General features: G+C 38.2%; 1 protein-coding gene across 1 annotated transcript in view; it reads left to right on the forward strand.

The window, feature by feature from the left end:
• ophn1 (oligophrenin 1) overlaps positions 1-12,226 on the forward strand; it is a 31,921-nt gene that overhangs the window by 7,694 nt on the left and 12,001 nt on the right. The window contains exons 11-15 of the mRNA XM_080866703.1: positions 1,055-1,133; positions 7,736-7,769; positions 7,950-8,012; positions 8,602-8,676; positions 10,790-10,874. Of these exons, the coding sequence (XP_080722829.1) occupies positions 1,055-1,133; positions 7,736-7,769; positions 7,950-8,012; positions 8,602-8,676; positions 10,790-10,874 (336 nt within the window). The remainder of the gene's footprint in view (positions 1-1,054; positions 1,134-7,735; positions 7,770-7,949; positions 8,013-8,601; positions 8,677-10,789; positions 10,875-12,226) is intronic.

Below are 12,226 nucleotides of genomic sequence, written 5' to 3' on the forward strand. Positions count from 1 at the left end.
CCTACTCAGGAGAGTTGGTTGTAGGTTATTAATTGCTGTCTTATATTAATCTTTGCATCATATAATTAGACCCACGAGTAACTCTCCACAGTGCTCCTAGCCTCAAGTAATAGCACTCAGTAACAGAGTGAGTGTGCTGCCTGTGCACCCGGGTTAGCACTGTTTAAAAATTCACATTTTGCATGAAATTATGGTCCATTATAAATTCCAGCAGTGGAATAAACTGCAGTGTCAATGGGTGAATGTGGTTTGTAGTTTAAAAGTGCTTTGAGTGGTCAATAAGACTAAAAAGTACCTTATTAATGCTAACCTGAATACAGATTACTGACCTACGAGAAAAAATCGGAAAACTGGTCAAAATCAACAATGAGTCTTTGCTTCTAAAAGTTAAATTTCCTTTTTATCCACTCAGCTGTGAAAATATATAAGAAGTTATACTGTCATGTTTACATGCTAACGATTATTATTATTATTATTATTATTATTATTATTATTATTGTTGTTACTGTATTGATGCATTAATTTTAAATTTTCAATTCTAAGTAGTAGGTAATAAAGGGATTGTTTCAAAACTGCCTTGCACAGCCTCGTGTTGAATAATGATCATTAAAATGGATTTTGAATTTTGGAAGAGTTTTTTGGGTTTGCTTGATTAGCATAATTGGCAGAACAAGCTTTTAAACTCATTGCACAGTTGTTTTGGTTAACAATTGATTCAGTAGCCTACAAGCTGTAAATTCTGGCACTGGATTTTGTTACTTCTGCAGAGGACAGATTGCAGCAGTGGGTTTTCATCATTTCTTTATGCTTGTCTTATTTATCTCAATTTGTTCCCATCGCTGCCACATGCGATTTAATCAGCTACTTTAAAGACACTTTGTCTCTCCTCAATTGCTAAGAGAATGTGTATGATGTGTACGAGTGTTTCAAACCCCCCCCCCCCCCCCCCCCCCCCCCAAAACAAGAGCTGGATATTGAAACAGTACACCCTTTTAACTGAAGGATTAAATTGCAACCTTTGCCTTTTTAATGTCATTTGTTTCTGTTTCCATAGAAACACGCCAGTCACTTTCCAAGCTCTTTCGGAGGGAGACAGGAAGTTGTGGATGGAGGCCATGGATGGAAAAGAGCCTGTGAGTTTGTTTCTCATTTCATTTAGGATTATTCTGTGAAAACAGCTTAACGGCCAAAAAGATTAGCAGAGCAATTTTGTCCCTTCAGCGAGGCTACTGCGCTGGAGCCGTTTCCCTCCATGTGCAGTCTAACACGGGGCTTGTTTTTTATTTTTGTGTTAAATTAATCCTCTTGGATGGTTGCTAAACACACATTGCCTGATGTTAACTGCATGTTTGGATTTGGATTGCACGGAAAACAAAAAAAAAGTTTTATCTTTGCATCATCAAACAGAGAAAACAATCTGGAACTGTGTGTTATTTTAAATGCTTTATGTAAAAAAAAAAAAAAAAGCTGCCCTTTCATAATTGTTTTTTGTGTTTTGTGTTTTTTTTTTTTTGTTTTTTTTCCCTTTTTTCCAATTTAACTTGCATGGCTGCTCAAATTTGACATTTGTTAAGCAGCGCAAGAAAAAAGGCAGCGGGTAGCTCATTATAATTTTTCTATTACATATGTGAGAGCTATGGTGTGAAGCTTGACTTTCACATGAACACACACACCTACGTACAGCTAAATGATGGCACCTGGTTAGTTAAGAGCCTTTTGCTGAATTTGTGCTGAATTGTTTTTCTTGCTTTCTGATTCTTGAAATCACATTTGGGTGTTAATGAAGCCCCGCCTCTAAAACAAAACAAACAAACAACCCCCCCCCCCCCCCCCCCCCAAAAAAAGCTGCCGACTTGTTACTCCACCATCTCTCTTCACTCTCTTGTTCAAAGTAACAAAAGTGCCTTTACTAGCAAAATTCCAGTGTTAATTCCTCTTTATGTTTGTAGATGTTATCATTTTTTGCTTTCAGTATTGCCCGCTCTCTGCAGTTCTCACATCACATCTCTTGCCCGCATGTTTTAATGCATTGGTGTTGTGTGAGACACAATGCAACATATGGAACGCCAGGACTGCCATAATGAATTAATTAAATACACCATTAAATAATTAATTAAATGTGGCAATAATTAATTAAAATTGGAATTAATTAATTAAATAAATAGTTATGACACATGTAATTAATTAATTATTGACACATTTAATTAATTATTTATGTATTTCACATTTTAATTAATTATTGACACATGTAATTAATTAATTATTGACACATTTAATTAATTATTTATGTATTTCACATTTTAATTAATTATTGACACATTTCATTAATTATTGACACATTTAATTAATTATTTAATGATATATTTATTTATTTCATTTTGGCAGTCCTGACGCCTGGCTCTCGTCATGAAATAATTTTATCTGTCAGCCTCACCCATCAAACTCAGGGGGCGGGGTTAACGCTGCCCATGCAGCTTCTCTAACATTTGATTGGTTGCCGTGCAAAGTAAGTCAAAACAGGTCGATCCTAGAAAATCGATTGCTTGTGTAGACTTGGGGCAGCCAGTTATCCCAGAATGCAGATCAAATCACAAGCAGCAATGGTGGTGGTGTAGTTTTAAAATACCCCGTTTTTCTGTCACCAGCTACACTTTTAACAGTGTTTTAGCCGCGAATGTTGCGACGTATGTCTGGTCAGGTTGTCAACATATGTTGACACATGTTTGCAAAAGTGCTCAGATGTTTTCAGAGATTTCACTAGCTCTGCTAACAGTTAGCATGCAGAGTGCACCGAGGGGGTTACGTTAACCGGTTTGTTTACATATTCCACTCTCCGTGTTCCACATGTTGCATTCGCAGATTCTCATTTTCACCGAACGATCGTCTCTTTCCGCCTGGTCTTGTGTCTCTGTGCTTCTGTAACATAAAGAACGAGCTGACATTTTTCTCACGAAACCAGCGATCAGCTCAACAGACCCTCAGTTTACCTGCATGCATCCTCCTCCTCATCTGTCAGCTGTTTAACACCTGCTGCTAATTCAAGAAACACGCCTAGTTACCTGGTCACAGTTTAACTGGGCAGCCGGTGCTCGATATAACGCAATGTCAGCGCATTTTTCTGCACAAGATAAGTAAATATAGTGTTTTCCCCGAGCGCAGAGCTGCTGGAGCTCGTTTCCTTACAGAGCACTTTATAGGCGAACAGCTTTATCAGCGGCTGATGTCCAATCACCGGCACACAGCTTTCAAACCTCAGCTGAGTTTTAGCTCTCAGTGGTTAAACGCTGGACTTCATTCACTCAGGTTCTGTCTGTCGGGTCACGTTTACTTCGCTGTTTTATTTACAACTGAGCAAATCGGTTTGGCTGAGGTTAAAGTTACGTTTCATAACTGCATAGTTTCACAGACGTTTAATGGTTCACTGGCACATGTGTTAGACTGAACTATCATCTAAATATCATCTGTTTTTTAATAGTTATTCAACTGTATTCTAAGCACCAGCTGTCTGTTAGAATGTGATTTTTTTTCTCTCTCTGTTGGCAGAGGTATAAAAATGCGCAGGAAAATCTGACGTGCATGGCAAACTTCACCGACGATATTTAGGGAGGAATAAACACACATCAAACATAAATGAACCATTTGTCTGTCTCCATAATTGAGAGAATTTTCTCTTCTTATGTCAACACTCTCTCTCTTTTTTTTTCTTTTTTTTTGCTTTTTCGGTCATGTTATGTTTACCTGTCAAAGGCTTGTTACAAACTATGAAACACATTGTGCAGACTTCTGGATGTTAGAAGAAAACTAATACTGCTCATGAATGAGACTAAAGGCAGGAAGGTGTCCTTTAAAACTAAACATGTTAATAGGACCTCCCTGTTTATATCATAGTTTATGATATAGCACGTGTATTTCAGTAATAGCCTGCTGAGGCCACTATACGTGCTGGCCTCATATCAAATGTGAAGGCAGACTGAGTCTATGTTTGACGTTTTTTTTATATCTAATCTTCCTTTTCAAACATTTAAACAGCAGCGAGTCTGCAGCTGAGGGAATACAAATTCAAATTGTCGGAACAGGTTTGCTCGTTTCTTGGATTCATTTGGTGATTTATTAAATGTATAACTGTTATTCTAATCTGCTGCTGAGTCTCTTACACTTTTCTTTATGCTGTATATTTTCACGTCTCTGGAATAGTTGGCAGTTAGATAGTCAGCTGGGAAACTTTGTGTTAACTCATGGAGCTGAGGATATCGTGGATATGCTGACCTCGCTGCGTGGTGTACAGAGCGAGGTCAGCATGATTAATATTCACAATAAAAATATTAGCCGAACATCATGAAGTCTGTATGTGTTTCATAGTGTCGAACAACCTTTGTACAGTTAAAGCCAGCAGTTACTACATGACGGAAACACCAACGTTATCTCTTTTATGTGTTTATACACAGGTCACGCTGATTACTGAACAAAAACCCAAAGATCAGATGTTAAACAGATTTATTTGCTCTCTCTCCTCCTTAAACATGTTTTTAATGTTAGTTATAATTCAGAATTGGCGACTGAAACACGTAGGACACATAAGAACATCAGGAAATAAAACATCGATAAATATAACCTCAGTAAAAGAAGTCAGCGGGGGTTACTACAGCTGTGTACCGGGGCCTGCGCTTTGTCGGTGGGATTGCTTGCGAGGCGAGCGGGTCTATCCCACGCTTTGCCGTGAGACTGGGCAGACATCTCCGAAATCATCGAAACACTTTTGCAAAGAGGCTGTATCTTGACAAACCGACCAGACACATGAAGATTAAACCACTACATTCTCGGCTAAAAAAATATTAAAACGGTATTTGGTAACACACAAACAGGGTTTTTCAAAGCTCAGTTCTGTTAGCTTCCACATGCCGGTTGTTGTGTGCTAGAAACAATGGCCACCAGGCCAAAGCAATGGTTTTGACTCGATCAGCGTTAACCCCGCCCCCTGAGTTTGATGGGTGAGGCTGACAGATAAAATTATTTCATGATGAGAGCCAGGCGTCAGGACTGCCAAAATGAAATAAATAAATATATCATTAAATAATTAATTAAATGTGTCAATAATTAATGAAATGTGTCAATAATTAATTAAAATGTGAAATACATAAATAATTAATTAAATGTGTCAATAATTAATTAATTAAATGTGTCAATAATTAATTAAAATGTGAAATACATAAATAATTAATTAAATGTGTCAATAATTAATTAATTACATGTGTCATAACTATTTATTTAATTAATTAATTCCAATTTTAATTAATTATTGCCACATTTAATTAATTATTTAATGGTGTATTTAATTAATTCATTATGGCAGTCCTGGCGTTCCATAGCAACAGTCATTGCCAGGGGATATGAAAATAACAGAACATGCTTTTTAGTACCCTTTTTTTCTGCAGAGTTCCCCCTTTTCTTCTTTATATATTATGAAAGTTGCACAAGAGCTTTTCTGCCCAAAATAAGCTGGAACTGTGAATTTCCAGTGGACTGCAGACTATCTGGCCTTTAGACTTCTGAATACATGAAATTGTCTGAGTTGTAGCACTGCTTTTTTCCATTATTTTTTTCGTTCACTTTATGCAATCCACACAGTGCGGAATGCATTTGCTTTGTTTTCACATGTGCACTCACTGGTCACTTTTTGGGTACGCCTGTTCAACTCCTTACTATTGAAAATATCTCTTTAGGACTGTGAAGACATAGTCAATCTGCTAATGTTCAAACGTAACATCAGAATGAGGAAGAATCAGTGATTTGAGTGACTAAATATTGCTGATTGTTGGTGCCATAGAAGGCCAAAAGCAACTAAGAGAACCAATCATTATGTCAAGCTACACAGAAGAACATCTCTGAAGGCAAAACAAATCAAACTTTGAAGCATCTGGGGTACAGCAGCTGAAGACCACACCAGGTGTGACCTCTGTCAGCTAAGAACAGGATACTGAGGCTACAATACAAATGGACAGTATAAGTCTTTAGTGTAAATGACATGTAAGCATGTATCTGTCCTTCCTTGTATCAACAGTTTAGGCTGCTGGTGGTGTAATGATACGGAGGATATCTTCTTGGCATACTTTGAGCCCTGTTTTACCAGCTGAGCATTGCTGATCATGTCCATTCATCTTTGACCACATTGTACCCATCTTCTGATTACTGCTTCCAGCAGGATAAAAATCCATGTGACACAGCTCAGATTATCTCGCACTGGTTTCTTCACCGCGACAGTGAGTTCCCTGTCCTCCCCAGTCACCAGATCTCAATCCAATAGAGGAGTTGGGGTGGAGTTTTCCATCATGGATGTGACTGCTACCATGCAATCTTCCTTTTTCAGCTGCTCCCTTTAGGGGTTGGATCATCTGCATCCAAGATTTTATGCCGAATGCCCTCACTGACACCAACCTCCCCACCTGACTGGGCTTGGGACAGGCACTGTCATGGTGTGTCGTGGTTGGGTTGATGCTGTAATGGTAATATGGACCAAAACTTCTTAGGAAGCATTCCAGCTTCCAGCATTGTGTTGAATCTTTGCTGTGAAGAATTAAGGCAGCTCTGATGGCAAAAACCGGTTTATCCTGGTACTAGCAATATGTACCTAATAAAGTGGCCAGTGAGTGTGGATCTTTCTGTACTTCCTCTACTCTTCTTAGTGCACTTCTTTACTTTGATTAACTTCCACGGGTGGAAGTTGGAGTTGCAGAAGTTGACACGATTGAGCCCATATATCACAATATAATATGACACTTAGATCCCTTGAAGCCCTTGTTTTGTTTGATTTCCATGAAATCAAACAAAAGAGCTCTAAGATGCCATCATTCATGAGGCGTCCAATTTTTAAAGAAAGCAATAGAGTTTTGTTGTTTTGGGTTTTTTTGTCCACACCATCTGTCCACTAAGATTCCTGAAATTTGGCTTGGTAGCTTTTGCCATCTTTCTGACAGTTAGACAAACAGCACTGCAAACCTACCTCTGACCCAGCTTTCACTTTGGCAGAGGAATAAGAGAAAAATGTCTGCATGCACTTCTCCAAAGTTTCCTAAGCAACTAGAAATGTTGGCAAGTTTCATGCTAGCCACTGAAATTAAAGTAAGCATCTAAACGTTGTAGGAAAAAGTCCATTTTTATTGTTGGCTAATGTTCTTCTCTAGCATTAGGTTTTCTATCACATCTAGAATTTGTAAGTAATGAACAAAAAAAAAAAAGCCTTGCATAAACTTGTATGGATAAACAGTCATAGATGAACTCTAGGTGTGACTGTTATATTTTACACTTCAGCTGTCTGTGGCTACAAATGCTCGCCCTGCATAAGTGTCTCTGAACAAAGCTGTACCATGTCTCTGCTGGTTTGGAGCTGGCCAGGACCTCTGACTTTCATTAAAGGGGAGGGCAGTGAGCTATTTCACGGCGAGGATCACACACAAAAAAAGTGCTCAAAGTAGAAGTGCGTCCTTTTTCTTTTTTTGTCATTACTGTAGTTATCATGCACTTTCAATCTGCTCATGAGGTAAACTCAAACCAGAACTCAAAAATCATGCTAATATTCTTGTCAACTCCTCTGAAATCCTTCACTGTGCCTTTCAAGTGTTTGTTTCCTCTCATTTTTAAGGATTTATTTTTCATTAGTTCCACTGTGTGTTTGATTTTTTTTTTTCCTGCACAATCCTCACTTTTTTTTTTTTTTTACTGCATCTTTTTTTTATTTCAGATTTATCATTCACCAATTCACAAGCAAGCTGAAAGTAAGTCACTCATCAGTTTCTTCAATGTCTAAAGCTGTAATATTATTTTATGTGGACAGATGCTATACTGTCCTACTTTCCATCTCATGCCATTGAATGCATCCATTTAGCAGTGACAAGTATGTGCTTGATAATCGTGGCTTTTTCGTAAATGTAAATTGTTATTTTTTGTTTCCACAGTGGAACTGAATGAAACTGGATTCAAGTTTGTGCGAAAGTGCATCAATTACATTGAAACAAAAGGTAAATGCTTCTGTTAAAGGATCGTTCTTGCTTTTTTTTGCCTTTTTAATTTTTCTTCTTTCCCTTAAGGGGGCGTAGTTGAGTCACGTGTGACACATTGACACTACTCCGCTGGCTACTCTCTGTGAGACATGCCCTTCTTTATAATAAGAGTTGTCTGAAATGTAGTATTTTTCACATTATAAAGGATTTTAATCATCACGTTGCTCTCTCTCTCTTGCTTGTTATGTGAGGGTCTATTAAATTCAGAGGTTTTTACCTTTTCTTCACATCTTCCCTTCATGCTCATTGTTGCTAAAACTCACACCCTAATGATTAAAACCTACAGTCACAGTATTTTTCTCCAGTGTCATGATTCATCTTACTGGAATGAAGCTAAGCTCTAAAAACATTAACACGTCTATGTTTTAAACCGAATACACTAGTGAAAGAAAGTGTTTTTGTTTTTTTGTTTTTTTGTATCTGTAATCAAAATCAGGGAACATCAGGAACATTCAAGGGAATCATGTGGGCGTTTCCACAGCTCTCTATTTGTCCACGCACTTTTTTTTTTCTTTTGTTTTTAACCTTCCCCATGTCTTCTTCCTAGGAGCCACACAGGAAGGAGTGTACAGGACGGTTGGCAGCAACATCCAAGTGCAGAAGCTTTTAAACGCCTTCTTCGGTAAGCTTGTGAAAATTTGCTACATCTGTCCTTTTACAATGTTTCACTCTGTTAGACTTATTAACACGGCACAACAGGTTCTGCAAGTTTCAATCGGGCATGACAGGGAAACATCTGCTGACTCACTGTCTTGCTTCTGGAAGGCTCAACCTTAAAATTGCTTTAAGCTATATCCATGGTAGCCAGTAGCTGATCATTTTAGCCATGTTAGTTTTATTTAAAACAGATCCATTCCATATTTGTAATGCTGACAGTTAGCATCACTTAAATGGACCATAATTTACAGAATTAACTTCAAACTAGCCACTGAAGCCATAAACTCAGTGTTTTGAAGTGAGAGAGCAAGGGATCTTAAGGGGTCATTTACTAGTATGTCTGCCACTGGGATATGTTTTTGCAGCCACAGGCTGTACATAAAAGATGGATTTGTTTCCTTTTTTTAAAATGTCCAGCAGGGGGCGACCAATGTGGTTGCCAAAGTGCTTGCGGTTCTGCAATAGACCATATCTATTGGTCTAGGCCATATCCTCCTGACAACTGAGGAAAAAAAGAATCTTTAAATGTAACTTTTTTGTGATTTCCTGCCCCAAAAAACACATGAGATATCAATGGAAAGCCAAGGATGTCCTCTGTTTAGTACACCGGCACTTGGTAAGGTAGCTCAAATAAGTAAAAAACAAAAAAAGAAATGGCTATTATAGAGGACATAAAGAATAAGCTGGTTCTCAGAAGATTTCAGATAGAACGTAAAGTTAATTTTGTAAATTATGATGCCTTTTAGAGTCAGACATAAAGATAAAACAGGATGTGCTCAATGACTTGTCAATCACAAGTCGCGGGCTGTCTCTCTTTCAGCAAGATGGTGACAATGAAAACGGTCAGCTCCAGGCTTCACTACAGGATGCCACAAACCAGTTGGTGAAATCACAGTGGCTACATCCATCAGTTATGACACTTCAAGCTGGGGGCAACCACGTTAGTTTAAGGCACCTTGGCCAGGGCTTTCTTTTCAGACTCAGAAACTATGCCTTCATTAGGGTAGAACATTTCAGGTTCAATACCTGAAATAATAATGTGTTTCATAGTAGTGGTGTGAACTTTCTCTGTTTACTCTAGGCTTTCTGCTCCATTTTCCTGTGTGTGCTCAAACAGAAAATAGATCAAACCAGACTTCATTTAAACATCAGTGCATTCAGATCTGATGGATCCCTGCAGCCACATGACAGAGATGTGGAAATTACTTTAGATTTTTTGGTCAGATTAAAATGAAATTAACTTTAGGGATTTAATATTCTTGGTGATAAACAACCTACAAATAATTCAAATAAAAAAAATTGAATTGAATTATTATAAATACAGGTGCTTTATATTTTAAGGTTAAAAACCCTACAAGACTCCAGCATTGTGACAATCCCCTGCAAGCAAGTGCTTGGCAACGGTGGGAAGAAGGAAGAACTCCCTTTTTAACAGGAAGAAACTGCCGACAGAACCGAGCTCAGGGAGGGGTGGCCATCTGCTGCCACTGAATAATTTTCAAATCTCTGTTCTTTTAGTTGCAATCGAGCAGTGCAGAATAGACTTGGCAGCAGGTTAGGATCACGCATGAAAACATTTATATATTTTCTGCATTAGTAGCTGAATGCTAAACGAAGTCGGCACATTTTGCACTGCTGCAACTGTAGTTGACAATTTGGTGAAAAAAAAAAAAGAAAGCATCTTTTCCAGCCAATTTGAAACCATAACCTGCCCTGGATCAGGTCAGGACAAGTTGCTATAGTAACTGACCAGGTAAAGCGAGAGCCACCTTCGTGATACTTAAAACTCTGACTTTGAGCTCACCAGACCTCACTAACACATTAATGTTGCTTGTAGTAAACCCCTCTGTTCCTGATGACAGTGGGTCCTTTGAGGTTGCTGTAGAGCTGGCGTTCTCCCCCAGCTGTGTGGGGGAGATGTGTGTAAACATAACTGTGAAGGAATGCTGCTGTTGCTCTTTTTTGTCAGATGTCCTCAAGATGCTTATCTGTTATACAATGTGGTCCACACATGTCACATCTAGTTAATGTCTTTGAGTAATTAAGGTAGCATGAGCCTTTTTCCTGCTCTTTCATAGACTCTGCAAACCCAGGAGATGTGGATCTCCACAGCAGCGACTGGGATGTTAAAACAGTCACAAGTGCTTTGAAGTTTTATCTCAGGTATGTGTGTGTGTTTACATATGACATTATATTATATTATTTCATTATTATTATTATTATTATTATTATTATTATTATTATTATTATTAAATGCCTTTTAATTGGTCCAGGGTAGGGCTGAACGATATATCGCATTTGCGATAATATCGCGACATGATCAAGTGCAATTTTCTAACCGCAAAGGCTGCGATTATACTCTGGACATGTCCAAATTCATGGGCTGCATCCTCCTGAGGCCGCATTTGTAGACCGATTACGTCACAGCGACGCGCCGAAGGCTGTCCAAATTACTACCATATCCCAGAATTCATAGCGCGGCCCAGCCAAACTCCAGTTTCCAGCAATGGCGGCCGCTACTAAGTTTTAAAATTACTCATACTAATCTTTCTGGGTCACAAAATAAACTTTTAAAATATTTTCAGGCGAGAAAGTAGTTGTGTAAACATCAAATATCTGCTCGGTTTATCAAGATATCCCATATTTGCAAAAGTGCTTCGACGTTTTCAGAGGCGTCTGCTACCCACCAGCTCGACAGCTAGCCGGGAGCTCGAGGGTTACTGATGCGGCCGAGAGCGGCACATCATTTTCAGATCACCGCGGAGTTTCGCTGCTCGGGTTAAACGTGATATATAAGTCACTTAGACAACCTAAAAATGTTATTGTTGGGCTTTTTTCAGTGTTTTGTTTGTTCGTGAGTAAATCGGTTTGGCTGAGATTAAAGTTATTAGATTAGATAAAATAAAACTTTATTAATCCCCCGGGTGGGTTCCTCCTTGGTTTTCACACAGCTGACTAAACGTCAAACAGAAAACTTATTAAACAGAAGTATGAGACAGTCGAGAATTTACGCCAGTGTCTGGTTATATTTTAGATAGCAAGAAGCAGACGGCCGAGTTTATTAAACTCCACCGAGACAGCGGTGACGCTAATCAGAACTAGCCTTCTGATTGGCTAGACCGTCCAATTTCACGCCTTTAAATTTTAAAGGCGTGTTTGTGTGTGTGTTTATACAATTGCTATTATGTTTGCACTTTATGTGTAATGTTACTGACTGCAGAGATCAGTAAGATGTGTGTATTTTTTATTTATTAGTTTTATTTATTTAATATTATTTTTTAATTGAATGACTGTCTAGTAGTTCACAGATGTCGAAAAACTGAGTGTGGTAAAGCCACTGATTTTGTTTATGTATATTTCTGCAATCTGCACATTGTACTGACTTTCATTTTAATGTTTACACCAGGGTTCCTTGTCAGCACTTTATGCTCAGATGTTTGTAAGCTAAAAATAAACTATTGTGTATGTTCAAATATACTGTTGTGATTGAAGAAGTTAAATAAAAATGTCAGTCA

The sequence above is a fragment of the Rhamphochromis sp. 'chilingali' genome (genome assembly GCF_963969265.1).
Source record: "Rhamphochromis sp. 'chilingali' genome assembly, chromosome: 19".
NCBI classification, from domain to species: Eukaryota; Metazoa; Chordata; class Actinopteri; order Cichliformes; family Cichlidae; genus Rhamphochromis; species Rhamphochromis sp. 'chilingali'.